The following is a 20,115-nucleotide window of genomic DNA, read 5'->3' on the forward strand; positions in this document are numbered from 1 at the left end:
GTGGGGGAGTCATAAGGCCTAAACTTTCCACCTGCCATAAACCAAGATTACGCCGGATTCAGCGTTCCCTGTGCTACAGATTACCCAGCCAATACAACAATTTAGCAAACAGAATGGACATTTTTGAAAACCAGTTACGTTTTAGAAGGTTGTTGTGTAAAAAATATGTAAGTCACTTTATCACATTTACGTAATTAAGTTTATAAGATTTTATTTTTTATTGTTATTTTCTATTGTTATTATATTCAAATATAAAATAGCTAAAGCTGTATTTGGAATTTTCTGTTAAATAAAATTAATAGAACTGGTTGCTAATAGCCCTACACCTGGCCTCCTAACCTAATAACGTAGGCATTATTAGAATTGTATTAGTGAAAATAAAACATGTAAGTTTCGTGCTATCAGCATATTTGAGAAACCAATTTTCGCCAAGTGTTAACAGCTGGATGTGCCTCGCACCAATCCCGTATACAGCTAGGTTTTAAGGCATTGTCTGTTGCGTGCTGTGTTTTTAATTTACTAAATTCATTCCATGGTAAGTAAAATATTATGTCCCAGTATGAGATTATTTACATTATGTTAGTTCACATGAATTAATGAGACACTTTCTTTTATTTTTCAGGTGACACACATACTTTGAAAAGAATGGATTTCGAAGAGTATCGAAAAAGAGGTAAGAAAAATACATTTTTCTTCTTGGTATTCTTGGCTCATTTGTAGCAGTTCGTGGCTCTGAAACTTAGCTCTTCAGAACCAAAATATATCTCCGTCTTGCGCAGGAAATACAGCCAAGCATAGTTTCGATTCTTGAATAATAACGCCAATGAAAGTGTTTGAAGCAATTGTCACGCTCAGGAAGCCCGGGATTTCAAGTTTTTCTTATCGTCTCTACCTTCTGTTCTGACAGTGAATTATCTTGCTTGAAAACTGTCTTCACAATGCTGTATCAAATTGTCAAGATCACCTACAATCGGATTAAAAATTATGAACATTCGAGTTTGTAATCCAATTAAAATTTAACCAACGGACCCAGGGCTCGAAATGGACCGGAGCGGACCGAAACGACGTTCCGGTTCGTGAATATCTGGAACCTTCCCGTTCCGTCTCGTCAGGAATGGTAACGGACCGTTCCAGTGCAAACATATTTCACTACATTTCCCTCTTCAGTGTAAATTGTTAATGCTCTTTAATAGATATTATAGCATTCTTATGAAGTTCCCGTCTACGTGAAGATTGTTGTTGACGCCAGGGGACTTAGCAGAGTATATTGGCATCTACATTGCCTTATGTTTTTGTGCCATCTGGTTCTCGTTTTTTACTTTTTTTATTTGTTAATTAGTATTATTTGTCGTGTCTTGTGCATTTTCTTGCCTTGACAGAAGTATCCTCCTGCACAAGATCTTTACACAAATTCAGGTTCTCTTATTGTGTTTTATATTTTCATTGATTAACATAACGGTATAAAGTTACCTGGACATCCTAATTCCTAAATCAAACTAAATTCTTTCGTGTGGCATGATCTTTATATTTCTTATATAAATGTTTTAGCATTAACTATCATTACTTCGAATACAGCGCCTCATTCCATTAGTCGTTATTCTCGTTGCTTTAGTAATGAAACACTACTACTATTGCCCCTGTTGCTGTTGCTTCTACAGTGCGTTCGAAAAGTTTCCACACTCTTACTTGCTTATACAGTGCGTTCAAAAAGTCTCCACACTCCGTACTTTAAAAAAGCTACCAAGGCATTCACCTGGATGAGTTGGCAAGCCTGGCAGTAGGGATTGGTAGGAACTTCAAGAACGTGTTTACGTTATATTTAGAGCAGTGACTCTGTTACAGTCCTCGGCGTGAGACGTACAATCACAGTTTGTCAACAATGCATTTTAGGCACATCGCCCACTGAGACGCATGGAAACGCGGAGAAATGCGGTAACAGAACTTCTGTTGTCTGCTTCTATTGAAATCAAATGATGTAACACCCACTACAGGAAAACGCGCGAAACCAAAGCACGGAATTTCCGTGCCAGAAGTCTGCAGGTTATCTTAAAGGTTATCGCCCATTAAGTAGCCAGAAACGGGTCAGTTGCGTTCCGTTGCCGTTAATCTTTAGGCGCACACAGGGAATCACTATCTTGGAAGCATATTTTGAGTATGTCATATGAAAGATCAGAGGAGAAGTGGAAAAGTTTATTTCCCAATGATCCGGCACCAGGTAAAATCGCAATGGATGATTGTTTCAAATTTAGTTTCAATAGTGTATTTCAACGCGAGGAAAGTTCTGCTTCTTGTCAATGTGTTACCGACCTCAGAAATTGCAATATTACTCAGATTTACTTTACGAATTATTTTTTGTGTATTTCAAGATATAGTTAACAAAAGTATGTATTCATTATGTTGACAAGTTCAATAAATTATACGCAACAAATAAATTTACAAACTTTAAGTGCAGAGACTTTTCGAACGCCCTGTACTACTACAAAAACAACAACAACTACTACTACTACTACTACTACTACTACTACTAATAATAATAATAATAATAATAATAATAATAATATTAATAATAACACGTTAAGAAAATTAAATGTTCCGTTTCTTGAAAATTTCTACTTCGAGCCCTGAACGGACCTACCTAAAAACAAGTCACATAAAAATTTTGCTTATTCAATTCCGGTTAAGCTATGGGAACCAAAATTTCTTTAGAGAATGCCTGCGATATTTTATTGTCGTGAGAACCAAAGACTGCCGTTTTATTTTATATAAATAAAAAACTTGTGATCCGATCGTGACGAAATTTTAGTACGGTGCAGACAGAAATGTTTTGAATACAATTCTTAATTCTTAGATCTTTAAAATCGGCCAAGAAAGGTTCTTATCGATTATGTGAAAAAACAACCTTTCATAGAATTGGGGAATCGTACAAATACGATCTTGGTCTATTTTTAAGCTGTTTGCAGCTGTTTTTAAAACCCATTATCATTGTCAATTCACATTGCAAAACCGATTTTATGTAGATTTTTATTCAACAGAGTAAAGATTCGTGTTGTATGTCGACACTGCATGCAATGGCAGCCCGCGGTTTCACGGTTCAAGGGACATCTTTGTAGCAACAACACGTGCACCTTGAATTAAAATTTTAATAAAATTGGTTTCGCAATGTGAAATGACAATGATAATATGTTTCAATAGCAAGAGCAAGTAGTTTCAAAACTTCTTAAATCATATTATTGACCATGATAGAAACTTGAGGGTACAATTTTTGTGCATATTTCGTCTGTTTTAGCCATATTTTGACCATTCCCGTTCATATAAATCCGCTCCTATTAATAAGTAATGAATTACTGAGTTTCATTTCTGAAATAAATTATTCGCATTTTCAATTCGATAATTTCAATTGCTCTTGTACTTTCCGAAGTTATTCGCGATGATGAGAATGAATTGCTGGATGACATAAGTGATGGGATAAACACAATGCCACATTACCCAGGAATAGAATATTGTACTCTTGACTTCGAACGAGGTTACGCTAACCAATCCAACTCAGAGGTCGGTTGAAATAAATTCGCAACTACCACCCTGGAAAGTGACGAAGCTTCCCTTCACGGCGAACCCATTCTTCCGCTGGCACCCACTTCCTACTTCCTCCCCCACAACTTCAATTACCACCCCCGACGAGACACTAACCTTTCCTCCAAGCATCGAATCCATTACAGACTAAAGTTGACAGGACAGGAAGTAGCTCTCTTGCGGCAACATCATAAACTGGGAGGATATATTTTCGGTAAGAGTGGAAAAAAGATATTTCAGATAGTATTGGTTGATTTGTTGTTTTAAGTTCACTTTATGCAAACTAAGGCTAATTGGGACTCGACCTACAGTTTTAAGTGCGATCCGAACCACTATGTGTCTCCATGGGACGCGCGTAAGTGCGAGTCTCCTGGGGAAATCGTAACAACTTTTCTCCTGAGATTTCGGCCTGTGTATGCGGTCGGTGGTCACCCACTATAGTGAGGAAATTGGTTAGCTACGAATGAGTAGCGTAACCCGGTCATAAAAAATACAGCAAAGACTGGGGGTTTGTCGTGCTGACCACACGTCACCCAGTAGCCGGTTGGATGATCTCCCACCTCGGTAGGTGGAAATGAGGCTGGCAGTCGGTAGGTAGGCCCTGGCCCTCACGGGCTGTTGCGCTACGGGTTATTATTATTATTACTATTATTTTCATTATTATTAGTGTGCTAGTTATTACCTAGCCTTTTATTTGTACATACATGTGGATTTAGAATATTTTCTTAGGAGTGGTACAGAATATGCTGCAAAGTTATAAGACGTAACATTGGAAATATAATGCGAATATTTTTCTAGATATTAAAAAAGGCTCATAGCTGTGTGTGTGTGTGTGTGTGTGTGTGTGTGTGTGTGAGAGAGAGAGAGAGAGAGAGAGAGAGAGAGAGAGAGAGAGAAAGAGAGAGAGAGTATGATTAACATATTTCCATCAAAATAATTAAAAGAGTTTTTTTAAAAAGCTCAGTTTGTGGTCAGATAAACTAACCGAGGCTTGACCTTCAAAATAACTGAACCGCTATACAATGTACCTTCACCAGGAAATGAACCCAGTACCCTCTGATTGTAATATGACAGCATTAGTGGATTTTTCTGAAATAGAAGTAGATCTATGTTATTTATATTGACAATGATATACTGAAATCGACATGAGCTTGAAATTTCATTTTCTCAGGAGAAATTGTAAAAAATCGGAAATATTGGTCCAATCAGTTAACCAGTTAACGTTATCACCAGGCAATTAACAAGTCGCGGATTCGGTTTCTGGTGTCGACTTATTTAAATGTCTAGTAAATCTACTCCCGAATCATGTATTTGCGCTAGACTTATTTTTTATTTTACCATCTAGATAGGATTGCTCAAATATTTTTGTTGATCGTTGTATATCAATACCTTTTTCAATAGATAGTCGGCACGTGTCCCTTCCGCTAAACTGTCAATTTTTGTGCAAGGGTCGTTCAAGGTTGACCGAGATGTTCATTTCTAGGAAGAAATTACGAAGTCCTACAAGCACTGAACTATGCGGGTTTTTCAAAGGAATCCCTGAGCATCCAGGTACCGCTGCCATCATTGTGTCAGTTTCCTGAGTCCTTTGACGTAGAAGGAACTTGACTGTTGTAAACGCTGCAGGACACTCTTGTCAGTGCTTCATCTGTCTTCAATTTCTTCCCTCTCAAATGCTCTTTAAGCGGCTCAAAAAAATCTGAAAATGACAGAGCTAAGTCAGGAGTGTAAGAACATGAAGCAAAACCCTTTGGGAGAGTTTTTGCTGTCGAATTGATCATCGGGCCGTGCATTGTCATGATGAAGAATGGCATTTGCAGACTACATCCCCGGTCTTTTCTTGCGAATGGCATTACGTACACCAAGCAAAGAACACCATGCATGTACTAATCGGAGAAATGTGTCCACGTGGTTCATTCGTCAGCAACTAGCGTTCATCGCGAAACTGTTAACATGATTCGTGCAATCTTGCCCGTTTGTTCCCCATACTGTGCTCGCAATCTTTTCAAAATTTCAGCTGCCTTCAGGTTCTCCTTCACAAGGAATTTGATCGTACACCGCTGCTCCACAGCTACAGACACACTACTTTCTTGCTAACACTACTGCGCATGCTCCAACTACACCGGGACGAACGCGCAATACTCCCGAAGGATGAAGGTCATCCTCTGGGAGTTTAATCGTTCTCCAGCTACTTACAACTTTTTAATTCACAAATACCTCGGTCAACGGTGAACGACCCTTGTAATATGAACTGTGTGAGCCAATATATTTCTCATCTTGTCAGAAAAATACGCCATGCATGCTTTCCAGACCGTACACTTGATGAAAATCATTGATCTACCTGTGTATATTACTCCTTATCCTAGAAGTTAAACATCTATGGTAAGTGACAGACATTTACAATGTTTAATTCTGTGATGTACATTAGCATCTAAGGTACGAAGCTCCAAACAGACTTCATTGAGGCTTTAGGCCAAATGGTGTTTGTTCTTCCTCTGCAAGAGTTGTCTCTGGAGCTGGTACTTCAGCAGTGATGTTTGCAGGGATTCTGTGTTGACTCTGAAAGAGGAAAGCAGTCAGATTATATTCAAGATACTCTTTAGTGAGGGATTAGCCCGTCTAGCTCGCTGCACTACCCGTAATGACGTGTCCAGTTGGTTACAAACTGCGATACCTAGTCAATCTACTTTGTTCATTTAGTGTCTGAACCGCTTGCACTATGTTCTGGAGCGGTGTACAATGTGGTGCACGATCACGTGATACATGGTGACCAATCAAATGAACATTGAATGGGACAAGCAGTTACTTATTTGTTGAATCTTATGGACTTGAACACCGCTATTCTTGCCTCCGGTTGAATATGATTCCGATGCAGCAGCGTGACACTGGGTAACGAGTATCGAGAAGTGCACCGAGCTACACGGGGCTAAGGTAAGCAGAATGAAGCATATTCTAATCAGGGTTCGAATTATTGTCCCTGCCACCATGACGAAGTGGTTAGCACATAGCGCTACGACGCTACGAAGTAAAATAAACCAATTCAATCAATCGATTGTATGGCCTAAACCTTGCGAGACATGCAGGCATGTACACCGTGCGTCAGCAGAATCCGGCCAAAGTTTAAATTGAAGTTTCCTTTAAATATGACTTCAGCAGTAGTTGGCTGTTCATGCATCTAGAGACCATACGTGCGTGTAAGACGTGCTGATTGTTGAAGTGGCCTAGTTAGTGATGTGGAGTGCGGAATACAATCGGAGAGTTGCGATTATTGAAGGTCTTCATGCCGGAAGGTCACCAACTGAAACTATAAGTTTCTAAGAGTACCTGAGATCGTCTGTGTAGGACATGGCACACAATATGCGGCGTCGAAGATGTCTGAGGAGGGTTGTACTATTCCGGCGAGAGAAATTCATCCGAGGGAGAAGACGCAAGGACCCCGGCAGGCGACCACCTTGGATTCTTAGGATGGTAGTAAAGCTGCGGATGGAAACCGTACCATCTGAAATGCCGTACGTCTTCTAGCAGGATGGCGCACCGGCTCATGCGAGTCATTTAGTGCATAACTCGCTCTCCGACTATGTGGACATGTTTTGGTCCAAGGAATTTGGGTCTCCGAATAGTACAGATTTAAACCCACTGGACTATTACGTGTGGAGCGTTATTGGAAGGGTCACTAAGAAGTCCAGGTACCTCAACGTGGCATCTCTCCGGGCCGTATTGAGGCAGCATTCGAGGATTTGGACCGAGAGCAGTTACAGAGGGAGTGCTCGCTCTTCAGGCAGTGATCGAGGCGAGAGAAGGCTACACAGAATAACTGGACTCAGGGGGATCCCTTCAATGACATATAGAAAGCTTGTTGGCAAGAGTACGTTTTTGACAAATAAACACTTCCTACGATACATTGTTTCGTCCGGATTTCGCTGACGCACCCTGTATAGTACCATAAAATTTACAAATGATTATGATAAAAAGACTTCTAAATAAAAATCTAAAAAAATGCTAAAACTACAAAGTCTACCTTTAATTAAGCAATAAATATATTATGTGTTGCAATACAATGTCTCACAACGCGTCGTTGACGTCACAAAGATAAGAAATATAATTACAATTATAGGCTAATGATCTTTGGGTAAAAAATGGAAAATGCAGATGCCTTTAATGAGCAGCGTATGAAATAGTAATATTTTAATATAGCCTTCGTTGTCGGAGTTACACTGGATGACAACATGTATTTTAAATTTCTGGCCAGTACAAAAATTATTTCGCAAATATCTAACATTTTTTTTGTTTCTTTACAAAAAAGCTAATTATGACGAAGATAAGCATTTGTGTATTATACACATGACCAACAAAATCGTCATAGTGTTCACGGAACTTAGAAACTTTAAAAAAATACTTAGGAATGGGGTTACAGGAATGTTAATGCGCAATAGCTAGAGTTCTCTACTAGCTTGCCCTTGTATGGTCGGGAAAATCAGAAAAAGGTTATTTATACGCGACTTTCGTACAGTATAGCGTGTATGTGCGTGTGTGTTGAAAACCTTAGCGTTGTGAAGTTTTCATCAGACTACTGTTTCTATTTCGAAATGTTTTTTTTTTATCGAGTTTACACATTTTATGCTCTACTACAAAAAAAACTTACTTGAATGTGCTGCATTCCTTGAAATGGACTTCAAAATAATTTGACGCAGATCCTTGTCCTATCCTTTTCTTCTATATGTACCATGTACCATGATTCTTCGAACTGGAGTTCCACTCTGAGAGGTCGACTAACCCCAACTCCCACCCTGGTTCCTTTGAGATCCTTCTAGGCCCTGAGGGCTTCCTGGACCCTCTCAGGCCTAACCTGGCTATTTGGTACCCTCTTAGACCCTTTCAGGACTCCCCTGAGTCCATTTGAGGACCCACGAGACCCCCTTGAGCCCTCCAATTTTCCCCTAGGGGGAAAACCAACACTTCAGAGGAGATCCTGGACAATGGGGGAGCCCAGGTCGGACAGGGACGTGGGGTACCTCCATGCCTTCCGCCCTCCTTCCCACCGAATCCCCCCTCCCCGTGGGAATGAGCCCCCCAGCGTTCCCAGACTCGGCAGTGATGGTGCAGCAGAAGAAGATCTAGGGATCAACCCTCCGTAGTAAGTGCCGAAAGGGACGAGAGAGGCCCACTCACGCACACATGCATACACACACACTGGCACACATACAAACACAGACACACACAAAAAAGAAATCCAAAAGCTATGAGCTAAACTAAAGAAGGAATCGGGGATTAACTACAATGGCCCTAGTCTACTAGCTACGGTGATCCCAGCTGCCATACAGCAGCCGGAAATCACCCTTAATCACTACTTGTGGTCTCTAGCCGCTCGAACGGCCGGAGACCACCCTACTGACAACATATACTGCCCATATACTACCTCATAAATAGCGGTAGCACAGAAACTTTTGTTTGTGGTGATAGTTTTACTGAAACAGCATGTATGCTCAGCCTCTTCGCCATTCCCATTTGCCACTTGCTGCCAGAGCTTATTCTTAACCAAGATGATCTACTGAGGAGTATGAGAGCTGAGGCTATGGACGCATGCAGGAGGGGAATTCCTGATTAGGTTTGGATTTATATTGTCCAAAATCCTGGGTTTGAGACATTAGATAAGTTGGATATTCATTGCATTCGATTATCATCCATCTCTCTCTTTCTATCATGTGCGTTTACCTAAGTTGTTCTTTTATTTTTTTAAAGTCCGCTTCATGCACAGGTAGGGTAATCTGGACCGAACCAACAGTTTAAAGTTGGATTGGAACCATTGTTTGCCTCCACTGGGTATCGAACCCCGGATCCCTAGATTACAAGGCGAAGACGTGACGCCATTGGTGCACACTAAGGGTTGTGAAATATTACAAAGGGACTAAATAAATTATACAGCATAGTAGTCAAGCACATCTGCTTAATGGATTTCAAGTTCTATCATAAGTGAAAGGCAGGGAGTTCATAGTTCAGGTTACAAGCAATGCTTTAATTCATGATTAGCCTTTGTATGTAAAGTTAATAGTTGCTCAGAATGTAAGACTAAATGGCATTTTTGGAACATGAAATGACTAATTGTTGAAAGATGTTTCAAGACAATTCAACTGAGTTAAATAACATAAATGCCATACCCTGCTTATTCTGGCAAGTACGTATATGCTAATGCTCTGTGTTGGGAAACGGCGTATATTCAAGCCATTTCATTGAATATTTCTCCCTTTCATCATCCATCCTTCCTCTTCACTTGTAGCATTTAACCAGAAGCAGACGCCCATGCCACAGCCTCACGATGATATAGAAGAAAGGCAAATTGAGAAAAGAGAAATTGAAAACCTGGGAATGATGGTGGTCAAGAAGTGCTAACGGAATGGATATCATATTATAGCCTATTTGAATGATTATATTCCTAACATAATCTATAACTATAGACCTAACGTGAGCTATGTAATTCTCTACTAATACTAATTCATACTTATTTTCTCACAAGGCGACGTGCACACAAGTATATTCCTATATTTAACATTGATGTCCTTCTGAATCATATTTCTCGTAGTTTCATCCTTGCTTTGCTTATTCTAAACTTAGTTATATATTCATGGTACCATATGTTACTTTTTAATGTATTTCTCCAGAATCATATTTCTCGAAGTTTCATCCTTGTTTTGCTTATTCTAAACTTAGTTATATATCCATGGTACCATATTTGTTACTTTTTAATGTATTTCTCCAGAATCATATTTCTCGAAGTTTCCACCTTGCTTTGCTTATACTAAACTTAGTTATATATCCATGGTACCATATTTGTTACTTTTCAATGTATTTCTCCAGAATCATATTTCTCGAAATTTCCTCCTTGCTTTGCATATTCTAAACTTAGTTATATATCCATGGTACCCTATTTGTTACTTTTTAATGTATTTCTCCAGAATCATATTTCTCGAAGTTTCCTCCTTGCTTTGTATATTCTAAACTTAGTTATATATCCATGGTACCGTATTTGTTAGTTTCTAATGTATTTCTCCAGAATCATATTTCTCGTAGTTTCCTCCTTGCTTTGTATATTCTAAACTTAGTTATATATTCATGGTTCCATATTTTTTACTTTTTAATGTATTTCTCCAGAATCATATTTCTCGAAGTTTCCTCCTTTCCTCCTTGTTTTGCTTATTCTAAACTTAGTTATATATCCATGGTACCATATTTGTTACTTTTTAATGTATTTCTCCAGAATCATATTTCTCGTAGTTTCCTCCTTGCTTTGTATATTCTAAACTTAGTTATATATCCATGGTACCCTATTTCTTACTTTTTAATGTATTTCTCCAGAATCATATTTCTCGAAGTTTCCTCCTTGCTTTGCTTATTCTAAACTTAGTTATATATCCATGGTACCATATTTGTTACTTTTTAATGTATTTCTCCAGAATCATATTTCTCGTAGTTTCATCCTTGCTTTGCTTATTCTAAACTTAGTTATATATTCATGGTACCATATTTGTTACTTTTTAATGTATTTCTCCAGAATCATATTTCTCGAAGTTTCCTCCTTGTTTTGCTTATTCTAAACTTAGTTATATATCCATGGTACCGTATTTGTTAGTTTTTAATGTATTTCTCCAGAATCATATTTCTCGCAGTTTCCTCCTTGCTTTGTATATTCTAAACTTAGTTATATATCCATGGTACCGTATTTGTTAGTTTTTAATGTATTTCTCCAGAATCATATTTCTCGAAGTTTCTTCCTTGTTTTGCTTATTCTAAACTTAGTTATATATCCATGGTACCGTATTTGTTACTTTTTAATATATTTCTCCAGAATCATATTTCTCGAAGTTTCCTACTTGTTTTGCTTATTTTAAACTTAGTTATATATCCATGGTACCGTATTTGTTACTTTTTAATGTATTTCTCCAGAATCATATTTCTCGTAGTTTCCTCCTTGCTTTGTATATTCTAAACTTAGTTATATATCCATGGTACCCTATTTGTTGGTTTTTAATGTATTTCTCCAGAATCATATTTCTCGAAGTTTCATTCTTGCTTTGCTTATTATAATTGCGCTTCACTTTGCGTGTTAGGTTTCATAATTTATGCTTTTATTTATTAGAATTTGACTTAAATTATAGAAACAGCCGGCTACTTTTCTTATACCTATATCAGATCTCTCTCTTTCCTGTATTATACGAATTGTTCACATTCCTTAAACTAAGTATTAATAGTGATTATAGCCTTATTGTATTTTGGAAGAAGTAGCTGAAAGTTGTTGGGAAATGATTTGAATTTATATTGAAAATGTTGTGCCACAATGAAGCATCGCTTCAGTAGGAGAACAAGAAATATTGGATATGGAACAATTCACAGAGAGCGTAATCTAGAGGAAGACCTTAAGCATAGCAGAAAGAGGCAAGGAAAGAACATAGAGGCTGTCCGATCTCCTTTTGAAGGATTTGAAAAAATGTAACCTTACCCTTCTTGGCATAGTGGTTACAGTAGAATGCCACCTAGCTTGTGGTCCTAGGTTCGAGTTCTCAATAAAGCATGCACATTTCATCAATTCACAGGGACCTTGATTTTTTGGTAACGTGATAACACCGGAAAATGTTAATTGTTGCAAAAAGTGTTTATTCATTACAGTGACATGTTCTGAACACACGAAATAACGCGAATTTGGCATACGATACCAATTGCGGACTTTTTTACGAATTTCAGCACACTTTTTCGCATTACAACAAAAATTCCGCGAAAATTCAATCTTCTTTTGTTTTAGACTTTAAAAAATGCACCATATTTATGGGTGTATAACGTGCATGATTTCTCAACTTTTACACTCCGAAATAGCTATTGGTGCGTGTTTCCACATGGATAAGTGTTCGTTTCCCACGATATTTCGCCTTATATGTGAACGTTTTGAATCACCTAGCAAAGTCGCTGGGTTCTGGCGGGAGATCTGCCGCCACACGGGAGTCGTAACATAGTTATTTTTTGCGCGAGAAATGTTTTATGTTATCGAAAAAAATGACTCGATTTGGGCGGAGATCAGGCGCGCACGTACCGTTGCAAGGATAACATCGGTATTTGTCGCTTGTGAAATCTTCTGCGTTACCGAGCGAAGTGACGCTGTTTTGGCGGAGCTTATTCTATTCTCATCTAAAGTCACTTGGGAGCGGTAACATCGGTGTTTGTAGCGCGATAAATAATGGAAAATAAATTATTGATAAATCGTTTCCAAAGTATGAAACTGCCACGAACAGACGAAAACCACGTGACCTACAAATTGATATACTGATTTAAAAACGCAACGAATGTGTAATTGTTGGTATATTCGGCAGCAAAGTGTGCTAAGGTAAAAACGCGAATTTTGGAAAAAATAGCACCAAAAAGAAAAGAACAAAACAATTTTGGGAAAATATAACACCGAAAAATCGAGGTCCCTACCTCGTCTTCACGATGCTCCGTGAACAGCAAAATTTTGGAACTCGCATGATGCCCCGCACCGAAATCACGAGTGCTGACCGTATGACTATGCGGGATCCCTCGATCACATAAAAACTGGTTGTAAATGTTATGTAAAAGATGCATAGCCATGAGTGAAGGAACAAAACGTTACATGTTTTTCGCTGGGCGTTACGTAAGTAATGTAAATAAGGACTGCAGTAGAACAGGGGTCTTTGGAGGTTCTTTTTTTCTCGAAAATATTTTTTTTATCATAGGCAGTTCATGCTGAATTAATTTGGGCTCCGCGAATTTTGAGAAAAACAACACGAAAATTTACCGATTTATGCATATTTTAAGAGCGAAAAATCAAGGCCCCTATAAATTCATCATCCATTCTCGTCTTCGTGATTATTCCACAGAGGTATAAAGGGTAAGGCATGACGTTTCGTGTGATTCATCAGTTCTTATTAATCTTCATTGCTGTGAATAATCGCTTGGGTAAGATAAGCGATGGAATCTAAACAGAATCCAAACACAAAAAGAGGGCAAGGAAGTGACAATAAATGACTAAAGACGATAAGAACAGGATGTGAAATACTTGGAAATAACATTTACATTAAGAAGGAGCTAAGGAACACAGAATGTAAGATAGGCATGACGGCAGTTGGGTACTACAGGAAATAAAAAAAGTTGAAGGATTCCTAGTGACCTACTGGTGGGCAAATTAACAAACAAAATGCCCCGAGTGGAGTGTATGTGGTGTATGGACACACAGGCATACACAAACACACACACATATGCACTCGCCCAAAATTCCGACGAAATAGGAACCGTTATATAATGATTGATTGATTGATTTGGTGTTTTAAGTCCACTTTATGCACAGTAAGGCTAATCGGGACTGGACCTACAGTTTAAAGTGGGATCCGAACCACTTGTGCCTCCACCGGGTATCGAACCCGGGACCCCTTGATTACAAGGCGACGACGCTACCACTGCGCCATCGGGGAGGCCCCGCGTTATATAATGAATTAACCATAACACTTCTACAAAACTAAAAGAAACGAAATAGAAAACAATGTGTGTGTGTGGCCCAGTGACTCATGGTGTGTCACATACATTAGTTAGTAACTGATAGATACCTACGTTCTAGGTTCGATTCCTGTTTAAGGCACAGATGTTGACTTTCTTCCATCACCATTTACTTTACCATTCATTAACGTGAAAAACGTAGATATTTTTACTGGTTTGAGAAAAAACTATGCGTGAGTATAGTTCATCCTTTCATCACTTCCAACAAATCTTCATCCATCTTCGTCGTCACGATTAACAGACGAAGAAGCGACGTAAAAATACAAATCAAATCTGTCATTTGCCTTTTCACAAGTACTATTAGTATGAAACTCCTAAACCTGTCTGCAAGTTAATGTAAGTCCCCTAACAGTGTAATACGGCCCAGAATGTATGTGTCATTGAAAAGTTCTTGAAAGGTGCATTTGAATGCATTGCGTCAGGTCCTACCTTCTGCTGGGTCCCTAGTCACGTGGGCATCAAGGAGAACGAAGCAGCCGATGCTGCCGCCAAGTCTGCTGGTGCAGACGGTGATATTCTCGTCCACCTTCTGCCAGCCAGGGGCCTGCAGAATATGTTTCGTTGCTCCCTTCTTGACACTTGACAGCAAGAATTGGATGACGTAACTGGGAACAAACTTCGTGTTATCAATCTCATGATTGGTGCATGACGTTCCTCGTAGGACCTCCCTACGAGAAGAGGCAATTTTAACCCGTCTTAGAATTGGACACAGCCTTCTCACTCATGTTCATTTGCTGCAGGGGCTGCACCTCCAATGTGTTGTGTATGCAATGCTTTTTTAAGTGGTCCGGGTATTGTTCTCGAATGTAACGATTTTACATTCCTCAGACAGTTAGTTTTTAACGATCCCAAAGATTTAACATTCATGTTGGGTGAAGACGGTTTTAGCAAATGTTCTTACCTTATGAGAAGAGCATTCATCTTTCACACTCATTGAGGAAGTTCTCTTTTAGTGTCCTTAGTTTTTAATGTGTTGTGATTGTTTTGTGTAAGTTCCTTTACAACATTGTACTTTTAACCTTTCTGAAGGAGTTCTTTAGGCACCTTTTTTAAACTTTAAGGTAAAAGTTTTAGATAGGAAGAGTTTTCCTCCACATGGAAGGGTGCAAAATGGACATACGCACCAATGCACTACAAATCTTTATCTCATTCATTCATTACTACGTAGATGGAACTTGAAGGTAGCCTCAAATGGATTCAGAAGCTTTGCAGACACTTTCATGTGTGAGAAAGCCTTTAGAATATTAAGATCAGTTTATTTGGGAAGATGGCAAAATTAAAAATGGCATATTAAATTTAGGAGTATTGAAATATAGTAGTGTTCAAGAAATGTACATAAAAGAAATTACTGAAAGTTATTATACACATCTTCATTGTGTAAGATTAGTGGCTGCAGGTACAATGCCTATAGCTAGTTGAATTGTTTATATACAATTAAAGACATTAGACTAAGAAAAGGTTTAGCTCTTCAAATTATGTGGTTATAGAGGAAATATTAATAACATTCGACTGTAACATCTAAGATATGTTTTCTAAACTCAGTTGAGAGCATTACAAAAATTCTGTTTTTATGCACATAATCTGCTGTTCCGAAGTAATCATAGATAGATACTATAATGTAAAATTCGTTCTGTGAGACATTAATGCAACATCCTCTAAATGATGTTAAAACCCTTGACAATGTCCTTACAACTTACAGTTCGAAAATATCGGTTGAATTATTGTGCCGTATACTCTGTGCAACTGTCATGACGGGTGGTCAATCTAGGGTCTTAAGCTCAAATCCTGGGTAAAGGGATGGGAACGTTATTGCATTTTAATAATAATAATAATATTTGTCTCATCGTCTGATTTATCATTCATCCCAGTTGTCACGATGCACCAAGAAAGGTACAAAATGACGCAAACTAACCAAAACAATATGTGAGAATAAAATGTTCCAAATTTTCAATAGCTATTCTGAATGTGGCACCATGAGTCACTGAAAAAATACTGGAAAAAATCTGGAAAAAATGGAAAGGAGATCGAACTGCTTCCAGGCGACAGAGGACCGAGCGATGTGGAGTGTAGAGGAGCGAGTCGTGCGAGTTTCCATGCAACCACTACATCACCTGCAACCCTTCCCCTACACGACTAAGGAGGGAAAAGGGACGGCCTCCCCCGCCTCTCACGAACACCGACAGAGGCGAGTATTCACCCACGCCTCCTGTACGCCATCACACCACCCCGATACCGTGACCAGGAGCCCCAAAGAGCCCATTCAGACGGGGCTCGTAAAAGGGTGGAAGTATGGAGTTTTCACCAACGACTGCTTTCTCACCAACCAGCTGGTGCCTACGTCCCTTCCGGCCTGAGTTACATCCCCCACTGACCATTCACTCCTCCGTAGTGCTGTTTCTCCCCCACCTCTGAAACCCTCCCCCTTCCCCTCAAATATACCTTTTTGCGAAGGAAGATTATTTTAAGGATACAGGAAAAAGATCCTTTTTTTTGACACGTCAAATTACAAATAATTTACTGGAACCTGTAAAAGGAAAGAAACTGTATTTATTTTACTACTGGTTACCGGAGATCTAAAAAGTAATGCAAACGTGGATGTTTTACAAAGTTTATTGAACATTTCCTTAGAACAGTTGTCGATTTGCATGTAACATCTACATAGTAACTTCTCATTACAACAGCTTTACAATCACATGTCCCTGGACACAAAATCAATGAAGTGCATACAAAAAAATGTCGTAACAGGGGATATATTCATGTTTTATGAAACGTGAAATTTGTTTTCTGTAATAACAAAACCGTGTCTAGCAAATATGAATTTGGCATTTTAAATAATCATAACAAAATAACATTAAACATACCAGCTACAAAAGAAAATTGTTTTTTTTTCTGTTGACATTCACCACCTAAACTGTAGATATATTTTTTTCGCAATGCTATTGAAAACTTAGTACACTGGTATTGAACATTGTAAGTTTACTGCACAGGCAGCATGGAATAAACTTTGAAATTGGCGATACAATATGTATTAGGACGCGCTGAAAACTGCTACGAATATACATGACATGTAATCATCAATTTAAAATGAAACTGAATGCAATGATATCCTGAGAAATTTTGAACGTTTTTTATTTGTGTCATCAGTAGAAAGCGGATTTCAATTTCAATACTTTTCTTCTTAATTTATTCATCCTACATGCAGGCTATCATGCATCATGTACACAGCAACCCTCTCTGAAATTCTATGGAAACTTCTAAATGAACCACAAATTCCTATGAATGCCTAAATGCCAGGTTTGTACCTGAAAAATACCTCTTAAACCTTTTGCGTAAGTATAAAAATAACTTTTAATAAGAACGACCCTTAATTTCCACCATAAAGGTTTGACGCCCTTGAACCTTGAGACCTTGAACCAATTCGAGCGGCAAAAGTAGCAATGCAACAGCAAGGATTGTCGGCGTCTCCTCTGTGCAAATATCCTCCATCTTTCAGACTGCATCACGAAATTGGAAAAATGTGGAGTGAACTGACTGAATGAGGCGTTCTCCGTTGTTAAACGCTGTACTTCCGGGGCGATTAAAGCGTCCATAGGTGTTGCATACCAAACAAAGATGCAGCCTGTTTTAGGACGAAATCCTAGCTAAAAAATGTTCATTTGAAAGCACTGACTGCGCTATTCCTGGCTTCCAACAGTAGAGAGAGGGATGATTCCAAGAATGTGCTCCTCTTATTGGCTGTTTCGATTTCCTGCTGTAACCGATAGGAAAGCAACCACACAAGTGACCAATCACGTCGTCTATTTCTCCCATTAACACAACAGCCTAGGTGAAAGGGGAGGGTTCACGCCGAGAACTACAACTGCCCTGGTATATGCCCATCGAGGAAAGAAGACCACTGCGAACCTGCCTTCTGTTTGAATTTTGAGGGTTTTCTTGTTTGTTTTGAATCCACTTAAGGCTGGACCTACAGTATAAAAAGGATCAGAACCACTACACTCTGTCCCCGGAATCTGTAGAGAAAGGCCGCGCATAGCGGCAGACAAGGGTGGAATCGAAAGGTTGTATCGAAGCAGTACACGCTGCTGCGAAGGTTGTTAGCTGCAGTAGCTCCCCCTCCACGCAATCCCTTTTTCTCTCATGAGTTCATTGGTAGAGCCGTCTCAACTCACTACTTGCGCAGAGACTTGCTTTTGTTCGCTTGCTCCAGAGAAACCCGGAACATGAAAATTTCATAAACTTAGTAATTATAATATGGAATTTTATAAAATCATAAAGCCCTCTTTTTTTGCACCTAGAAATCCGTTCCCTAGTCATCAGGGGAATAGAGAATATGGAGGAAATTGTACTTACCAATTCGTTAGGATAGTTAGCGTGCAGCAGTTTGAGTTCCTCCCGTCCCTGGACGATCGAGTTGCCTCTGAAAGATACAAGGTAACACGAATATACCCAATGCTGCAAGGTTATTCCTTAACAACAACCAAATCTAATGTAGCTGGAACCTTCATCAGAAGATAAAAGTAACAACCTTCATTATTGAGACTGTCAAGTACCCAACCTGTCTAAAATACGAATTAGACATTTTAAATAATGATAATCACAGAAATAAAATACACGGATCAATCTTTACGTTGCAGGGCAATAATATGGAACCGACTCACACTGCTCGCCTTAAGAGTTTACATGTGCCCTTCACAACTTTCGTGGAATTTTACTAACTTTGAAGAAAGGCGAAATGGAACAATCACGCCACAACCTTTCTTCAATTTTCAAAGATTATTTCTATGAATTTCATTCGTTCCAAAACTGATAATCAGCAGTAATGAACCCTTGCATGTAGAAATGTGCCTAGATAATTCGGCATTTGAAAGGTCGTCTTTGTCTCGGTATTATCTCTAGATTTTCTTTAACCATTGCCCAGAGGTATGCAGAAACGTTTTTTGTGACGAAATTTTGTCCAGCTTGATACGGACGCGCACGTCCAATAATAAGCGAAATTATGTACATATTTGCAAAATAATAAAATAGAATCCTCACCTACTGCTTTTACAGTACTCCTCTTGACAGATGCTGTAGCCTGGATGCTGTCTTCCATCTCATTGGATCTCAGAAGACGTGAAGGCCTGCCTGTCGATTTAACTTGGATGTCATCAGGCAATATCGGTTTGGTGGCGTCTTTCCACTTCTCAAAGTATGTCGAGACACTTTCCTGAGGAAGAGAAATGTATTATTTTCTACTTCAATTCGTACTGAAACTTTCCCTGTTTCCCTGTAATAACACTGAAGAAATATGATTGTAATGTTTTGCGGCGTTTACGGATTGAAAACCTGTCCCACAGCGCTTGACTCCCTTCCAGATAGCCTTTCTGACTTCTTTGGCTATAAAGCCTTTCTACTAAGAATTCTAGCTCGGTGGGAGGCGTGCTTAAATATCATTCATATTGTTCCGAAATTTTGAAATAAATACGTGACCTTTAATTTGCTTTTTTCTTACCATTTGCTCTCATATATAAAATATATGGAAGCAAATGGTAAAATAATATTAGCTCAGTATAATTTTCCTTAAAGAATTATGTATAATGATTTAGACATCAATCTATGAGTAAATTTCTTTGATTCTAAAAATGTGACTGGTTCAGGTGAATGTTACATATACTCATATTAATAAACACAATCTTTTATAAGGAATTTATTTTGCGTGATTTTTTAAGTTTAGCACATAGTGGTACGGATATCACTTTAAACTGGAGGTCCAGCCCCGATTAGCCTTTCTGTGCATAAAGTGGACTTAAGACAAAAGCTCTTTGAAGTTTAGATCAGAGAAAAAACTTCGAGTAGTATTAAGTACGTTAACACCTACCCAAGTTGTTTTCGAGCTTTGTAGAAAAAATGCCAGTACAGCAATTTAAAGTTAAAGCAATAAGCTGTATTTAGATTTAGAAGTAAGGCAGATATCACGTGACCAATCTGTGGTGAGTTTCTGTTGTTATGAAGTTT

At 38.7% G+C, this 20,115-nt stretch overlaps 1 protein-coding gene across 1 annotated transcript in view; it reads left to right on the plus strand.

Moving 5' to 3' along the window:
- Nucleotides 1-620: 620 nt before the first annotated feature.
- Nucleotides 621-20,115, plus strand: part of LOC146004155 (histidine decarboxylase-like) — a 155,622-nt gene continuing 136,127 nt past the window's right edge. Inside the window, exon 1 of the mRNA XM_083142821.1 lies at nt 621-673. Coding sequence (XP_082998947.1) covers nt 646-673 — 28 coding nt within the window. The 5' untranslated portion in view covers nt 621-645. The remainder of the gene's footprint in view (nt 674-20,115) is intronic.

This window comes from Lepisma saccharinum, chromosome 21 (assembly GCF_977018435.1).
Source record: "Lepisma saccharinum chromosome 21, izLepSacc3.1, whole genome shotgun sequence".
NCBI lineage: Eukaryota > Metazoa > Arthropoda > Insecta > Zygentoma > Lepismatidae > Lepisma > Lepisma saccharinum.